At 36.0% G+C, this 19,081-nt stretch overlaps 1 protein-coding gene across 9 annotated transcripts in view; it reads left to right on the forward strand.

Moving 5' to 3' along the window:
• QTGAL (queuosine-tRNA galactosyltransferase) overlaps positions 1-19,081 on the forward strand; it is a 111,145-nt gene that overhangs the window by 7,376 nt on the left and 84,688 nt on the right. For all 9 annotated transcript variants that reach the window (XM_085240265.1, XM_085240262.1, XM_085240258.1 and 6 more), the window contains 2 exons: positions 967-1,031; positions 7,998-8,063. In XM_085240265.1, coding sequence (XP_085096391.1) covers positions 967-1,031; positions 7,998-8,063 — 131 coding nt within the window. The remainder of the gene's footprint in view (positions 1-966; positions 1,032-7,997; positions 8,064-19,081) is intronic.

The following is a 19,081-nucleotide window of genomic DNA, read 5'->3' on the forward strand; positions in this document are numbered from 1 at the left end:
AGAAAAGAGAATGAGAGTAACTGTAGATGAGTGTTAAGTATTCATACATGTGTAAAAAAGTTGGTTTTAAGTACGCTGTAAGATAATGCAAGAAACCTATGGAGAAGTTAAAGTGACTCATAGGCTCTCCACTAATCAAAGTACTTAAGAATCAAAGAATTATAAGGAAGAGCCTTTATCACTGCGGCTGCGCTGGCAGTTGATATAATGTTCCTTTGAAGCAGTAAGCAATGCAGTAATAAGTCTTTTTCTTGGTTAACTCAGCAAAATAGCCAAGGAGCTTGTGAATTAAATTAATTGAACCTTTGAGCCCAGCTAAATTTGTTTCCTGAGCAAATATGAAGCTGTATCATCTAATTTACAGATGATTGATTTTTTTCAAATGCAAAAACGGGCATTTTAGGTATGATAATGTTTAAAATTACCCCACTCTGAGTAATGGTTACACTTCCTAGCTTTATCTTTCTAGTTTTCCCATTAAAGAATTAAAAAAAAAAAAAAAACCCACATCCTCAGCATTATTACGTATCCTCAAGTTTTTGTATTTGCATACTTTGTATGTAACAAGCAACATGGAACGAACTTTGTCTTCTATTTGTTATGATCAGATCTGAATACATGTATAGCTGGGCATCTTTTTCAGCATCTGAAGTACTGGGTATGAGATCTGGGCAGCTGGACTCATCAAGATAAATATTATGTATTGTATATTTTGGGAGGGGTGGTAAAAGTCTAATTCTGCTTAGTGGTAGAATTCTAACACATACAGTTGACCACACAAAGAGCAATACTGAAATATGTGTAGTTAGCTATTTAAAAGTTACCTGGTATAAATATGGGAAAAAAAATCATATTTCCTAATACTGATTTTTTTGTTTGTTTTGTTTAATCTGTTCTGAGCTGCAGTAATTAAAAGTTAAAAAAAAAAAAATCTACTACATAATTTTATATTTATTTTCCCAACAGTTGGATTTGCTAAAAATCAAGCAATAATGCAGAGCTCAGGAACCTACCTCTGCTTTCTGGATTCAGTAAGTTAATGCATTTTTAATTCCATTTTGTCAATAAGATTCTTTCATTCTTTTTAGTGTGGTGGTTCATTTACCATAAATACAAGCTCTTCAAAGGTGTTTGGTGTTAAAAATACTTATAGCCCTATAGTTGTCTTCCAAACTGCAGAAGGCCCACAGCCTTATATCATTGTTTGATTCTGTGGGGTTTCACAAGAAGTTGTGAGCAGGTTATGTAAAGTTGTTTAGGTGTTTTTAGGATTTTTGCTTTCCCATGTGCTTTAGAAAATGGTATAGATGAGAAACTAAGAGCTAATCTGCAGGGTTTTGATGCAAAATTGGAGATGCCTTGCCTCCCTTCTTGAATATATTATTTTTCCTGTCCTTTGTTGGGCTCCTTCAGTGAAACCATTCAGCTCACTCACCTGCAGATAACTATCTGACTTTATGCAGTATGATATGCAGTGAAGGGTTTCACAAGTATGCATAGCTGATCTGAGGAACGGTGCCACGTGGCTAGGATCAGGCAAGAAGAGCAAGACCTTTAAGGCTCACTGATCTCATGTAATTTCACCTGAAGATTAATTCTTTCCTCTGAATTGACTGGTTAAGGAGGAAATGGTTGCTGGAAGTGTAGGTTTTCAGATAGACTGCAAGTTAACATTATGATTGACTTTGCCCATTTGAAAGTGTCATGATCTTTTTCATGAGTTTTCATGAGAGCAGGGATGCAAATTCGACAGCCTTATAATAACACAGGTTTTAATTTGGGTACTCTTTCAGTTTACGGGCTCTGTTTGTTGTACCAGCTGGGTAGAAAGGCTTTTTTGATTGTTGATTTTGATTGAAATTTTGTGACTTAATCAATGTACTACTGCAAGATATGGCTAATCACTGGTGTATTTCTTTTGAATCAAGGCAATGTGGCAGAAGTTTCTTGTCTTCTTTTTTAAGAAATTAAGCTTTGCTGTTGGCTTTTCTCACCCGTATTTTTTCTTTTCTTGAACTATTACTACATTTATCTGCTTAGTTTTCTTCTTTTAAAGTGTTTATTTGAATTCATCCTGGCTTCTCATTAGTAGTTTTTGATAGGGCGTATTTAATGTTTGTATACAAGTCATGAAGAGTTAAGCTTTGAAATGCTGTAACTGATACATATTCATATGTCAGAAAACAAAAACTGAACATTTATTGAACACGTGGAACTCAAAATCATCTACAAAAATCAGTGGGTGTTTGGATAGGTCGGGCTCATGCGCATCAAAGAGCTGTTTTTGCAATACTCACCTTCGTGCTGCTGTGTATTTTTCTACTTGCTGACTAGCTGTGCAGACAAGAATCTATTTACATCTATGATGAAATCCAATCAGCAATGGTTTTGAATTTCTGCAAGATTATTATTAGTATGTTTCTGATAATTAGGACTTCCTCAAAGTGATTTGATTGAGAATTTTATGAATTCCAATATGGATAAGCTTGGAAGAAGGCACCAAGCCTTTGTGTTACACATTTCTGTAACTGCTTTGAGCTAGAGGCTTCAGAATAAGTCATGCTGAACAACCAGAAGCCTGATTTTTTTGGTACAGAGAAATAATAAACAATTGACTTCAGTGTTTTTTGTACTGTCTTTCCTTGTGGTGACCATTGTTTGCTGAAAACAGGTCAGAGGAAATAAAATTCATGTGGAAACTGCTACGAGTCTGAAAATTGCTCAATATTTTGACCATAGTCAGAAAATGTTGTGATCGTAGCCCAAACACAGATGTTGCCAGCTGTTTAATAGCTCTGCTTCTACACGCCACCTACCTTCTTCATTTCAGTTACCATCCCAGTGTCAGGCTCCATAGGAAGGAATGCTGACATCAGCCGTTTGGAACGCGCTGCAGTAATGCCAAAGAATTGACCTTCAGATGCAGCAATAATTGCAGGCTTGCTGTAGGTGGATGTGGAAAGAAATGGGCTGTATCAATAGTCTGCATGCATTTCATATAGGTGAGGAAAAAATACTGTGTCTCCTTGTGCATTCATTTCACTTATGCATCTTGGGGAGTTCTGGCTCCAGGGAGACGGTCTCGCTTGCCATTCCAGCTGGAGTCAAGCTGCTTGTGTTATGTCTCTCAACACAGATCTGTGAGGACAACAAATTGGGAAGAAATGTGGGGGGAAAAAAAGGTTACAGAGCTCAGAACTGTCAGAATTTGATCAGCCTATTCTAGTATGAAGTGGCAGCTGTTTGACTAATAGCTATTATGGAGTTTTGTTGCTGTAGCTGTTGTTACAGATTTCACTTCTAAACTACTGAGGCCTTTTTCCCACCAGTGAATTAGAAAATGTGAAGATACTTAAACTGTTCTTATTGTACTCTCAGAAAACCCTGGTCGTGATGACAATAGAATTCACTAATTATGCTAATACATTTCACAGTTACTTTTCCTCCTCTTCAAATTATCTGTGGCTACTTTATCTACCAGTTGCATTTTATCATATTAGTTTGTCAGCTCTCTGTAGTGGTTGCCATCTTTGCTATAAACATTCAGTCTGTTTTAGCACAGCAGGAGGGTTATACTAAAAATTCCTTGGTTTGAATTTCTGTGTTCATTGACTCTCAAACATTACCTATACATCTATAAAAACATGTTTATTTAAAAAGAACGTACATTGGATCCTAAGAAATGTTCAATCTTCCCAGTATTTCAGGTTTATTCACTGTTGGAGGATTCTTGACTGTTTAAGAAGTATAAACATGTCTTTTTATTTGACCTGCAGTATTTCTAGCCTAGTCATATTCAGTTGAGTCCTCATAGGAAGATTTTAATTAATTTTATACTGATGGAATGTGCTAGTCAGTCAGGTGGCCAAGGTCACCAAATATGTTCCTCCCTTATAGGCCTTTTAGTTGCTGTGATCCAGAGAAAAGGAGAGCACCATAAATTCAGCTTCTTAAGCTTGTATTTCCTTTGTTGTTGCTTTTTTTTCCTCAATTTAATTCAGAGGCAGAAAAGTTGTTTTTCTCTCCCTCCCCCCCCATAATCTTGCAAGTACTGACAGGTAGTTAAGATGTGTTCTGCTCAGGTATCTGCACAACAGCCATCCAAATGCACAATGATAATGTTTTTAATAGCGTGGGGCTAATTTTAAAACTTGCCTCTGGAAAATTGCCTGCAATGAGTGGTTTTGCACTGGTGCTTCTCTTGACAGAGCAGTTTTTGGAGGTCACAGGCCTTCTGTTTCCCTAGTTCAGGGAGTTACACTGAACAATTGCAAAGGAAGATTTTAATTACAGTCTGAGCAGGTGCAGGATAAACGAACATCCATTGAGCACAGTGAAAGACTTTGGAGATGCCATATTGTTCGTCATGGAATCAAACCTTCCACCTGATGTTCAAAAAGTTGTATTTCACGTGCAGTATCTGCAGTGGACAAGGTGCCATTGCTGTCAGGATGCAGTGTGTCAGCTGGGTTCTTTTTCTGTTGTTTGTGGGTTTTTTTTTGAACAGCCAAGTGAAGGGAATTAGAAAAGCTTATGATGAGGTCTATAATGTGAGATTCAGACAGGACAGTACCGAGTTTGAATTAGTGTATCATTTAAAGTGAGCTTGTCCTTGGTTTTAAAAAGGAAATGTGTTGTACACTGAGTTGTATGTTTTATTTCACTTCCTGCAGTGGAATTAAAAAACTTTCAATGGAAAATTATCAGGTTATCACTGTGGTCTAGACAGCCTGCCTGGTTGAAGAGGCCAGTGAATGTTTATCATTTGAATTTACTCAGAATGACTAAAGAAAGACATACTTGAAGCAACAACAGCTTTGAATAATATCCTTTAGCTCAGATTATTGACTTAATTTCCTTTGCTTCAACTAAACATATGAATGAAGTAAAACAAAACAACTAGCTCAGTGTAAATTGTGCGTGTTTATAATTGTAATTGTGCGTGCCTCTGGATGGAAGGAAAACAGCCCCAGCTGATAGCTGTATAATGAGCTTTGCTGATCCTGCAGCATCTGCAAGCCGTGTGGAACTCGACAGGAGTGAGCCAATGTTCTACAGAAGGGACGTTTGATAGGAATGCGAGCAGTTGGAGCGCCTGTCAGACTGAAAGGTGATGGAGATCACAGCCTCCCACTGACAGAAACACATCTGGGCTTGTTTAGAAATCCCTGCTGGTTTTTCATGTGAAATAAAGTTCTTTTCATTCTCTCATCCTTCAGCAAATTGTTTCCCTACTCAGAATGGACACTGCAGAACAGGAAACATGTTTGTAATCAACAAAATTAGTACAAATTTTGTTTTTTTTTAATGCCTGATGTTGCCTTCTGTTTGTATTGCTGTATTTCTTTACCTACTTGGCATTGTTTGCATTGTATGCACCTATGTACCTATTTAGCTAAAAGTAGAAGTCTTAGGTAACATCTGGATTTAAAAATTTTTCTACAAAGTTTGGTGGAGAGTTACTTGAAAGGAGCTTTATTTACTAATTATTTTTTATTTTCCTATCCTATTACAAAGACATATTTTGTAACTTAAAAAAATATATATATATTCAATGTTATCTTCCCTACTCGCACTACCTAGAGGACAGAAACAGACTGAATATACCTTGTTTTTTCTGAATGTAGTCTGTTTTTCTAAGGAAACTAAATATGCTTTTGCAGTTAGATTTAAATATTTTTTGTTGTTTTTTGTCTGACATGACATTAGTGAAAAACATCCTGAAAAATGTTGGTTTAATTATTATTTGTGATTATATAATGTATAACTGGATAAAATAATTGAACATTTAGTTGTCTAACATGAAAGTTGTTGAACAAATTGTTTTCCCCCTCCTTCCATGAATTCAGGCATAGCAAAACTAATCTTCAGTGCATTGTATGTGTAAAACTGTTAGGTGATTAAATAAATGCAGACTTTCTTTTTCTTTTAAGGATAAAGGTCATCCTGGGTAAGAGTTCATCATTTTCAAGAATTAGAGAACAAAAATGTGTGTGTGTGTGTGTGTGTATATATATATATATATTTTTTTTTTTTTTAAAGGGCATTTTCCGTTTTTTGTGGTCATAGTGTTCCTTCTTAAGCTGGATTTTACAGAATAGTGATGATCTCGATGATAGCCTGAGATCCAGTTCTGTAGTCTTGTTAGTTTTGCTACTAGAGTTTGAATGCTATAATGTTTTGGTAGGGGGAACCTTTGCTGTCAAGTTGTCTGCTCAAAAAAGCATAACATTGAATAGAACACTTGGATTTGGTTTGAATGATTTAAGTAAGTTATTGTTCATCTTTCTGTGCATGAGTTGTTGAAATTTATCTGTTGTGCTGGATCATATACGTTGGAATATTTTAGCATCAGAGCCTTTGTTGTGTATTGTAAGAGACAAAAGTGATCTCATTCTGTGCATTTTAATTCCTTTCTTACTGATGGCTTTTGTATTATTGCTTTGTAGGTACTAAAAAAGATGACATCTAAGAGTTATAATTATTTCTTAAAGTAGTAAACAAAGTTCAGTCAAAATATAACTCTGTATTGTGTATGAAAACCACATTTCAATTTTAAAAATAGCTAAAAATAGAAGAAAATTGTTGTTCTTCTTACAGGGGATAGGATACATGTTTTGCTGTAACATGTACGTGATGAATTCTTATACAGTAGATTAGAAGACAAACCCTTTTGTCAAAGTTTTGAAGTAACTGATGTAGAGAGCTTTCTTCTCCCTTCATCACAAAGATTGAAAAATCAGATTTTTCTTTTCCACTATGTTGCCTTTGAGAATGGTTAACATCTCTACATTATTATTAAACTTACCTTAAATGCAGCATGCAGAATAATGCTTTTGACAGTAAATCTCTTCCTGCTCTTAGGAACTTGCATGCTGCAAGAATCAGTTTCAATATTATGTTGTTTTATCTTTAACCTTGATTTGTATTCAATAGTTGGATCTAATTCTGTTACTTTTAACCACCATATAAGAAAGCCGGAGTTGATACTCAGATGGAAGAAATATGAAACCAAAATGGAAAAGAATATAGGTAGAGTATTAAGGAGATTAAACTCAGGGAGGAAAATCTGTGCTGACAGTGGTTATTTTAATAGACTAAAGCCATAGTACAGAAAATATATAATTTTAAAGAGATTACTGCTATCTGTTCAAAGGAGGACAGGAAGTTTATTAAGTTCTTTCAAGGCAACCCCTCTCGTCATGTGTAAAGCAGACCTTCATGCTACAAGTGAAAGAAGCATAAACCTCAAACTTACATCTAGATAGTGTTTCAAAGCCAAGTCAACACTGACGTGTTTTGTGTGTGTGTCTTGGGGCTTTTATTGCTTTTGCTTAGAATTTCACAAATTCTCAAATACTGCTTTTTGTGCTTATAAAACATGTTGTACTGGAAGAGCTAGGGAGTACCATCAGAGGGCCTGTACTTAGCAACAGAATGACATACAGCTCAGACTGCAAAGAATGCCTATGAAGAAAGAATATGAAGAACATCTTGAGTTGAGGATGTTATCAGCTGTATCTCTTATTGGTGTGTGTACTTTATAAATGTTTACTTCTTGTTAATGACTGTTGTTCTGCCATATACTCCTCTGCTGGTCTTCTTTCCCACATGCATATGCACTTTCCTTTTATATATTTTAAAGAAGGCACTGAAAGTTTACTTAGAGAAAATTCAGGGGAATGATTCTCTGTGTATTTTAATCTATTGAGATTGAAGCAAAGTAGCAGATGAAAATAAGGATGCCTTTTTAAAATGTTCTTTCTCATTTTTAGTTCTACTTGCTCGTGTGCATTGATGAAGTTAGATGCAAATGCGTTATTTCTGTGCTTGAAAGAAACCAAGCAATGGTCACAGTGACTTTCATATTTGTTCCATTTGTATGTCTGAATACAAGCCAGTAAAATGATGTTAATTTAACAGCATATTCTAATGTGTGTCTGAATACTGTACTGTGACCCTTTTTATATTCAGTAACAGTGTGCTATTTATTTCAGGATGATGTGATGATGCCACAGCGGGTTAGACTGCAGTACGAAGCTGCCATTCAACACCCAAACAGTGTGAGTACTTTCTTGTGTATTTTTGTGCTTTTCTTTTACAGAATGCTTGACATATCTTTAAAAGGATATGAAAATTTTGCGGTAGGCTGGTGGAGGCAAAGCAACACCCAGTGTATTCTTTTCCTTAATTTTTAATCCTTGCACTGAATCGTGAACTTCTTCTGTTCTTGTTGTTTAGAAATTCAAATGTCATTATGGCAGCGATATTCTTTTTCAGATAAATTCCCTAGTGTGTGTAACTTTAAGAAAGGAGAATGGTTTTTTCTTTGTATGACCCTACTAGGTAATGTGAAATGTTACCAAAATATTGGCTACAGGTATGGTTTAACTATTTTAAATGTTTAAGAAACTATGAGGAATGTATGGGTTGTTACCCTTAATAAGCTAGCCTACAGTTAAATTGATGTTCCCTATGACTGACTGCAAAAGAAAATGTTAGGTAGAATGACATTTTATTCTTGTAAAATGAACACTCAAAAATGGTCTGTGAGTTAACTGGCTTATGATCTGTGTGGTTTTGATATTAAATCAATTTCTGCTGTGAGGACCTTTGGAGAGAATTTGTGTATTACGTTCTCCTTACCTGAAAATAATAAAAATGGTTTTCAATGCCAGTTACTTCGTTTGTTGATGCTACTGACATAAATTCCCTTATAAACTTGAAGTCTGAGTTTGTATTCCTATCAACAATGTTTGGCAAAAATTGGCATAAGTGAAGAAAATTTCATGAGAAAATGTCAGATATTAAAGCAGTGTGCAAGACATTTCTGGTAAAGAAAGGTCACTTGACTCCTGTCAAAAAGGCATTTTCTGCAGATCTTGTAACAAAATAGGCAATTTTCAGGTTATTACTGTATGGGAATTAAACATCTTTCAAACCTTTTCTCCCAGAGACACTTACTTCAAAGTAGAGATTACTGCGGTTGTTTCAGCTAAGAAATGGCTGCCAAACAACCTGCTGGTTAGTGGTGGGATGTGTACCTGCTCATTGGAACACCTGTGTTAGGTCTCTTATGAAATCTGATAACCCTTACGATGTAATTTATGAAATTATAGTTTTAGTAGCACCGGAGAAGCAGTCAACCTTGTTCATACTATGAACATAATAAAAAAAAAATACATGGAAGGTTGTTTTTGTTCTGATATGAATCAGTTAATTTACTTCTGTAATGAAATGCCAAAGAACTGGAGACACAAGTTGATCCAGTTGTGGAACTGGTGTTAAGAGCTATCCTATTTCTTGCTTGTATGACTTCTGTGTGCATCTACTGAGACTTTTTTTAATTAGGCTAATTTCAACTAGACAACTTGTGGTCTATTTAGAAAACACTTCAACTGTTTTGTCTATACTGTTATAGTTTAGTACCTAACAACATTCAGTGTGAGCTGTCAAATGGGAATGAAGTGAATAGTAAATGAGTGTCTGAATAAACTGGAGAGTATGTCTTTATAATATGTTTTAAGACAGCCTTGTTCTTTGCATGTTCTCAGCTAATCTAAAGTTATGGTCCTGTTTTAGAATACTATTACTTGTCTATTTCCAAAGCTTACTAAAATGGTAAGCTTAAACCTTAATGAAATGGATAAGATGTATATGTTCCTTGTACAGTAGCCTACCTGATGCATTTCTCTCTCACCCTTCTACTGAATCAGAGGATTTCCATGCAGCTTTGTAGGCAATGACATTCTTCCTTTTTTTCTTTAAAATTCTGTTGTTTTTTATTTTCTGTTATTTCCTATCTTACATAATAATTAAATGTAAAGATTTTCCTGTTTTGTGTTCTTGAATCCTAAGAAGGCAAAAATAAATACGTGTTTGAATTGCATGGTACATATTTTCTGTGTTACAGGTATAGAAAATGTTTATAATACTTATGTGAAGAATACCTTCTGCATTAATCTGTCCAGAATTCTAGTTCAGAGACTTGGAAAAAAGAGAACATCTCCAGCTCTTTCTGCTGAGCACATCAGTGTGGTCCAAGGACCCCCGATAGCTCTGTTGTAGCTTCAGCTACCATGAGGAAAGATTTGAGAACATTCTATCCACAGCTGTTCTGACCACGAGTACAGACTGATTTACCCTGACTTGAAGTCTGGTCAATAAACAGTGGCACCAAAAATATTAGATGCCTTTGCAATGATTTCCCAGCCAGCTGTTGTTCAAAGAAAGTGGTGTCTCTCAGCTTGCCCCCAGGATCAGGTTAGCAGAGTAATGCTGCAGCATTCCCTAGTTTTATCATCCAATTTCCTGTATTGGGGACTACTTAATCATGCTTCTAAAAAGACAGAACAAAAATTCCTCTCTACTCTCTTAAGCTATTGTTATCTTCAGAACTTAAAAAAAAAAAAAATAATAATAATAATAAAATCCTATATGACGGAGATGTCCTGTTGTTGGAAACGTTTACATTGTAGGATTTTGGATCTGAAAATGCAAATTACCAATACATTATGGTTTTATTAAATGCAGCTTTCTAGAACCACTATCATCCTGACCTCTGGTGAATATATGAATATATTATCTTATGTCAAAGTTCTGTTGACAGAGTTTCTATAAAGAAGACTCTCAGAGGATAGAAGTTTTGGAGACTGCATATTTCTACAAGTCTAAAACTCTGTCTCAGTATAAATTGCAGTTTGCAGTTTGGCAGCTGGCTATTGTTAATATAACAGCTACCAACCTATGGCACTACCTATGCATTTAGGTTATGCAGTGTATGCCTTCAAATTGCCTATGAAATCTTGCACAAGTGTTTGTTTATCCCTAGAAACAGTATCTATTCCATTTATTGATCTTATTCCATTTATCCAGGATTACTGTCACAGATCATATATGCTCCCTAGTGAGTGAGAAGATTCGAATCGTTTTCTTTAGTTCTGAGAAATTCAAGCCATGATACCTTATTTTACTCAGTGTTCTTCTGGAGAAAGTCCAACTTTGTGTACATTCTAGTGTTCCCTTAAATAAAGCTTTTCAGTTTGGAGAAGCCCAAGAAATGTGCTCTTCCAATATACTTGCCCAAAGCACACACACATGCATACGGATATAAAGGATGCAGTCTTTCACACTTACGACCCACATTTATTCTGTTATTGAATATAGGCAGAGAAGTATCCTTTAAGAATTCCCAGGGCTTTTTGTTTCAAGGACAGAAGAGATTGTTATCTGAATCTGCTCTCAGGCTGTCCTGCTGCAGAGTGCTCAGATCTCGACCCGCTCTGGGTGTGCTGAGGTGACGTGAATGGATGTGATTTGAATAAAATCTCGAAGAGTGTGAATAGCATTGGAAAACTTTGCTAGGAAATTCCTCATCCATGAGATGCATAGGTACCTGGCAATGCTTTGCCAGGCTGTTGTGCTACTGTGCCACTTGGAGAACTCTTCCAGTGTTTTGATTTTTCCTAAGGATTCTGTATATTGGAAGGAGTAAAGGGATGCTAAAATCAGATATGCTGTTTGCCCTCAAAATCCACTGATCTTCTCATCTGTCTTAGAGCCATACTGGATGTTTTTCAAGCAGTGGATTGTCTTCTTAGCGTGGTGAGGTGTTGACTTTACTCCTCCTCTCACCACTGGTTTTTTGAGTATACGTGTACCCCCACACTATGTCTGTGCTCTTCCTGACCGCCTCCTATGTCTTCTCAATAGCTGGCATTACAATGTAGACAGAGGACATAGTTATTTCCTTTTCTTTTCACTAGCAGTGAATCTGTACCCACGTCAGAGTGAAAACCTTTCTTGTTTTAAAAAGATTGCTAGCTCTTTCTCAAACATGTAGGATACTTAGGCAAGTGAGAGAAAATTGAGTATACCGTTTGTATCTTCTCAACGAGTAGTCCTCACTGCTTTGCATTTCTAAAGCAAGTATTTGGCATATGCTGTAACTTGGATTGAGGTCAATATCTGTAATGCCTAAGGCAATTTTCACTTATTGCATTACCTGAATCTGTTAAACAACTGACTAAATTGTAAGTATCTTTGGTGGGGGATTGGGCTGAGTGAACTGGGGCAATTTATGACACACTACTAGCTCACAGACCTGCTCATCTGCCTCTGGGTAAAGAAATGTTGCACAGTCAATGAAAGAATCAGAGTACTGAACAAGTGAATGAGGTACCTGAGCTTGGTCCTCTTTTTTAGGCATAACTCCAGGCCACAGCATTGCATGTCTTCTTCCCCATCCCCTTTGAATGTCAGAAATTAACTCAATTTAGAAATAAAGTCTCTTTTCTCCTTTTTAAATTTCTTTTCCCACTTTTTTTCCTTTGGTCTGACACATACCTTTCCTGATATTGAAAGTTATATTCTAACAGATGAGGTTTTTGTAGTTGTTGTATAATCTACTCACCTAGAGGCCTGTTGCACATTTCTATTATATGTTAGAAAGACTTTTTTTTCCCTTCTCCACTTTCTTTATCTAATCCTTATTCAGCCCTGTGCATCTGGTTAGACATCACTAACTTGAATGTTCTTGCAGCAGATAAAAACAATCACTTCATTTTCTTTTGTGCCTAAAAGGATCTGCTTTCATTGATTATATCAGTCCTTTTAGCTTCCACCTTTTTCATTTAAACTGATATCTGAAATTGCAAGACTTTCTCAGGAGCAGAGAAGTGTACAATCAAATGAGTAGATCATGTCTTTTAAGTATAATTGAATAGTTTTAGCGGTAGATAATTATGTGAAAGAGAACTTTTAATATCAGCATTCTGTTTGTTTTCATGGTTGTCATAATAATGAGATCTGAGTCTTTTTCAAAATACCTAAAGGATTACAATGTTTCAACTTTTTTTGCATTACTAAGAGACAGGGTTTTTATATGTTAATCTATGAAGGCACTGGGAATGGCTTAAAAAATACTGAGGGTTGTTTTGTTCTGATTGCAAGAAGATTAAAAGGCATTCTTATATAATCTGTCAGAGTCCTTTATTTTAGATGTGGCTCTCCTCCTTGGAAGGAGGGTGGTACTTCTAGGTCGTTTGGCACAGTATCTACACACATTCTTCCTTATCAGAGCAGCTCTGTAAGTCAGTGTGCTCTGATTGTTTAGTACACAGAAAGAACACTGTATGTAAATACTGTGTTCTAAGTGGCTTTGCAGAATAGTTAATCACCTCACAGAATCACTGAGGTTGGAAAACACCTGTTGGATGATCCAGTCCAACCATCCAACTATCACCAGCAGTTCTCACTAAACCATATCCCTCAACACAAAATCCAAACATTTCTTGTACATGTTCTTATCTATCTCATGTCAGGTATAACTACACATGTAGAAATTCCTGTGATAGAGTTCTAGTACAACATCACTCCTTAGAATGCTGCCTGGTGCAGCAGAATTTTTCACTGATGCATTTTATTGAGCAGCTATGCCATAATGTATTAAATTAACAGGGCTTTTGGTTCCTGCTTATTATCAGAAACCTGGAATAAAAGCAGGAAATTGTTTTATTTATTTTGTTCTAGGCGAGGCTGCTTTGTGATGAAAGGAGAGAGTGAGATAAGAAATAAAAACGGGAAAAAAAAAAAATAAAGAGGGAGATGACCTTATACACTAGCAGTCAGCAACAGGATTGGGAATAATGGCAATCCTCAGTGTGTAGTGATTACATTCCAGATGCCAGCAAAGTTGGTCACTTCTTAAAGCCTTTTGTTTGCTGTATGTTCTTGTTAGTCTAATGTTGGAGTAATCCTGAAAATAGCAGATAGCCTTCAGACTACATGCTGTGCCTCATTGGGACTTTCTCTTGAAGAAGTCAAAATGATTAATATACATCTAATAATTACTTTGCACTTAGACAAGGATTTACCCTAATAGAAAAGGTAGGTAGCCTTGTTTGTGTTGCTACAGCTGGCAAAATTAAGATAATGCATGTATTCTGTGCACCCTGTATGTTTTATTCTTAAAATAGTCTTCTGTCACCAAGTGCCAATTGCAATTGAGAAGCTCTAAATCTTGTATGGATTTACACATAATTGCATATTGTATTAATTTTTTCCCCTATACCAGAAACCATGAAAATGCTGGTTTGTTGCAGTGGTGCAGCAAACCAATTCTACAAGACTTTAGTAAACTCGTTAGGAAGAGTCCTGAAGTCTACGTGTGCTCATGGACTGTTCAGTTTATTTGGATCGGAATATGACGCTACACAGTGAAAATTTGTGCTGTATTAGTGGGAAATGTTTGGGAAGCAAGTTTAGCACAGTGAAGCTCTCCTCAGATAAGAGCTCCATAGCTCATAGCTATGACTAGAGCAGTGCTGAACCTGAGCTAATATTTCCTACGCTACAACAGAACTGGCACTGCTTAGATCTGCTCTCACACTGGCTTCACAACTTCTAGTCAGCCTGGAACGTTGGCAGACTTTTTTTTTAGCCTATAATAGATCTTACAGACTTATTGTAAGGAGCGTTAGGCTAGGTGTTGGTTAACTGAAGTAGCGTAATGGAGTGGACAAGGACTTCAGTCAGGAAGAAAAAGCAGATTTGTCTCTGGAGTGACCTCACCATGCTTCACCTACTCCATTCTGTAGTCTGAAACTTCTTATTCCTGAGAGATTACCACCTTTTCTCTACTTAAATTAGTGTTTTAGTCACAACTATAAAAAGAGGTAAGTAGGATCTTGTATGTAATTTTGCAGGTGTGAAAAGATAATTAGCATATGCGAAGCTTCACTAAACTGTCATTAAACATAATTACATAATGTTGAAATACTACCCCTCTGCTGTGATAGAAAAGCCCCTTTATTTCAACTCCATCCTTCCTGCGTGTAACAAGTTAATGGTTGTTGGTAATCTCTCATTGTGTCATGTCTTCTATTGAAGTCCAGGTTTCACCAATCTCCTTTTAATTGTTTCATCTTCCACTAGTTGCAGGTCGTTTAGCAGATTAGTCTTTGATAAATGCTTTTATTTTGGACATAAACATGATTAAGATCTTAATCGTGCAGAGCATGAGTAATCTTTGTTTTCCCTTGGTTAATTTGCATCAGCTCTTCTGTCTCTCTTACTCAGCAGATTTGAGACAGATCAGTATGTATTGCCCAGACATGTCCTAGCAAGCAGTGCTTATAATTTAGCTTTAATATAAGCTTTAGTTCATGTAACAGCTATCAGAGAGAAATTAATTGAGAACTGGCATGTCTCAATGCATACGTGAATAGATTGAATTTGTTTGCTTAGCCCTCTTAATAGGAATTTGCCCCACCAAATGGGCTTAAGTAGATTTGTGGAGTCTGGTTCCTCTTTGGTGTGAACAGAGGGGGAAATGAAATTGTATTCCTGAGGTGATTAGCTACAGTTGTCTAAAATCAGTTCATTTTTTATCCAGAAGAAATCATGTACAGAAAAAAAATATTTTCATGAATGAGTGTAAGAAATCTGTTTGTTAGAACTTTATTACTGCTTACTGAGTTCCAGGGTTTTGCACTGCCTGTAACTTTTTTGATCAGCTCATGGAAAATTTAACTCCAAATAAAACTATCAAGTATCAATACTTAAAAATACATACAGATAAAATTATGTATCTATGACTTTGGCAAAATATTAATGGAGGTTTTTAAAGATTATCTATAGTATTTCAGTAACGTTTTCTGGTGGAAGACTAGAGCAGCAGGTTGAAGATTTTCTTCTGTAGTGGTGGCAGTGGAGTATATTTAAGAAAAGAAAACAGGATTTATTTTTCTGCTCTGAAGAAGATGAAAATTCTTTCCTTGACAATGAGAATATTATTTTTAGGGTGGTTTTCATTAATTGGGCCTTTCCACATATATCACCCAGATTGCTGGAGTTCAGTTGTGTCTTTGCTTTTTAATAGGCAGCTTCCTTAAAGATTTTTTTTAATTTTATATTTCAGAAAAAAAAAAAACACAGTACATTTTCAAAGTCACAGTGTCACTTTAAGCCTGTTCTACATTTTATCAAATACTCAAAATGAGAAACATCCCAACTTGTACCACTTTGTAATTGAATTTGCTTTTAGTATGGCCTCCACACATCACTAAAGCCATCAAATGGTCGTTGTTACTGGTGTTTAGTATTTATGAAGGTCTGACTGCTGCGTAGGCTTTCGGCATGTTTCATTTTTAAAACTGACCTGAAGTGTGAAACATTTGAAAAGCAAAATCCCCTACTCCTCATGTTAGATATTTAACTGTGATAGTAACTATTATTAATCCAATCACACTTTGCATACAAATTGGTTTTAAAATTGAAATTGTGCAAACATATTGCTCTTTATGACTGTTCCTAAGCAAAGAACTGGTTGTATAAATGCTTTGTCAGGATCCAAAGTGTTTACTTAATTTGCATCAAATCTAGATTACATGCACAGTAGCCATACTATAGAGGCTGAGCCCCTAGATCTTGTTTATCCCTGCATGGTAGATTTTGAATGAGCACTTCTGAGACCTGGTATTATTTCCTGCCTAAGCTAGTCATCAAAAATATTGGGGCTTACTCATTCACCTTCAAAAAGGACTTTGGAAACTGCTTTAATTTGCATTCTGAGATAATTTAATGTAGTCTGAAGTTTCATGCTTCCCTGTTCAGACTTGCAGTATTCCTTCAGTGATACTCAAGTTTTTCCAAAATGTGGTGTTCGTACTTCATGAATTGTATCTATGACAACATTCTTTTTAAACATGCGATGCAATGCTTGGCTGTACTCATTCTGATTGCAGTGCATTGATTTCTCAGGTTTTATACAAATTCATTACAGCAAATTCACACTTTCTTGGTTTTTAATTGCTCTTTTTTTTTTTTTTCCCCCCCCAAGTGTTAAAAAAAACTTGTAACATCCTGTTGTGGACTTTAAACATGAACTGGTGCCAGAGTTTTTATAAGGGTGTTCTTTAAAAGGGCTGCCACAAGAACGTGAATAAAGTGATATTCATCTGGCCTAAGGAACTTCACTGAGGAATCAGCACTATCAACATACTTCATAATTTTTGAAATTAAGTACACTTTTTTTTATTTTGATACCTAATGCAAACCACCTCACAGATTTCATGTGTGTTGAAGAACATTGCTTCCTCTGTAGGAAATGGAGAGGAAGAAAACAAAGGAAATATATTTTAACCACCTTCTTCCCTGAGTATTCCATATTGGAAAGATTTTAACCACATAAAAGCATTCTTTTCATTTTTCATTTTGATTATGCTACATAATGGTCACAAGATCCTTCTTAAAGCCACTAGTATCTTCAAACATTACATCATTCTACTGCATTAAAATTAAAAGGTCAAAAGACCAATTTACTGTAAGTTAAATGAAATCTTTTATTGCTTGTAATAATATCAGTTTTAAGTCTTGCTCCTAGTAAGATCAAAATGCAGAAATGCTGATGGTTGTATAAATATTTAACTCTAATTTTTCCTGTGCCATGTTAGATTATTTTACAGTGGAGCAGATATTTAGTTATTGTGGTGACCACGTGCTTACCTGGGAACTCAATGCAAAGTCTGCTCAATAAGTAGGTATGTTTTGTAAATCCTTCATCTTCTGAGTAGCGTGGGATTTTTTTAGACTAATTATTGTTTTGTCTCAATATCCAAATCATGTCATAAGAGAAACTTGGTTAAATGGCAGTCAGATCAAGCCTAAGCATTAGTGATTGTTATTGATGCTATTTCACTTCTCTTGCAGTTGTTATTTTATGGACAGATTCCTACATGGCTCTATCACAATTTGATGGAAATACCATCCAGAAATATCCTAAATATATACATCCCATTATATTTTTTTAAATATGGATTTTAGATTTATTAGATTTAGAGCCTTAATTACTTGTTCTAAGTAAGAATAATAAAAAGCAGAACTGGAAATGGAGCTAATAAACTTTTTCAAGACAATCATGCTTCCCTGCTCCAGTATTCTGAAACAGAATAGGTTTAAGCACATAATTCCTAATATTGTCTAACTTTTAATTCTTCCTTTTTTAGTCTTGTAGATGATTCAGTGAGCTGTGTAGGATGACAAAACTAAGATGCAGAAAAGAATTTATTAAATCATTCCAGTAGGATTCTTGGGCTTCAGAATTTATAAGTTGTAAGGAACAGGATGATGGTTAGGCTGTGTAGCAGAAATGTTAAGGCCTAAAACAGTGACTGAGCACCTGGTGGGAAACCAGGGCCAACTCAGGGGAGCTCAGGTGTGTGCAGAGCAGCTGAGTGACCGGAATGGGCAAAGCCAGAATCCACCCCTTTCCAGACCTCATTTAAGGGTCAACAGTGGAGGTGAGGTTATCTCTCGCTGGAGGTAAGAGGTAAGCAGCAGTGTTCCTTCATTTCTACATCTATGCTGCTGCTTTTGGGCCCATTCTCATTTGCTGTAGCTAAAGACTTTGCCACCTTGCTATTATCATCCCATTATAGCATTACAGGTTGCTAGCCCAGAATATGGTTTTACAAGTCACGTGGTGCTGGTGTGTGATCCTTGCTATGCTGCTATGACTTCTAGAAGATCTGGATTCACTCGTATAGTTTTAGATCTGTGATTAGAAGCCTAGTCATTCTAGGCTCCTTGTATGAACAAAATTGGCATCTCCAATTTGCTCTTCAGATTTTACAGTGAATGAACATTAAGTCCTTGTGATTGTCAGTTTGCATGTTGCGTGTATGTATACACACACACACACACACACACAAATACTTGCATGTGTATGCATTAATATAGTGAACACTGGGTACATAATACCTGGTCATTTACGTGTCTCTTTGTACAGTTCCCCTTTATTATAACACTGAAATGGAAAGAAATGGATGGTTAAAATTGGCAAGTGATTGATTTTTGCGCCCTCATGTCCTCTAGGGTACAGCAGGAGCCTTCTGATCCGTAGATTCTATGCTAAATAAGAAAGATTCTTTGTGCTATAGGAAGTTGTAGAAAAGCTACATCTGCAGAAAATGTGTTGTTTTAAATTACTGTCAACTCATTTAATCTCTACATCCTCTCACCCACTTCTTTTTCCATTTACATGTGCAAGGGAAAACAAAGCACTAAAATGATGAAAATATGA

This window comes from Meleagris gallopavo, chromosome 20 (genome assembly GCF_905368555.1).
Source record: "Meleagris gallopavo chromosome 20, MGAL_WU_HG_1.1, whole genome shotgun sequence".
NCBI lineage: Eukaryota > Metazoa > Chordata > Aves > Galliformes > Phasianidae > Meleagris > Meleagris gallopavo.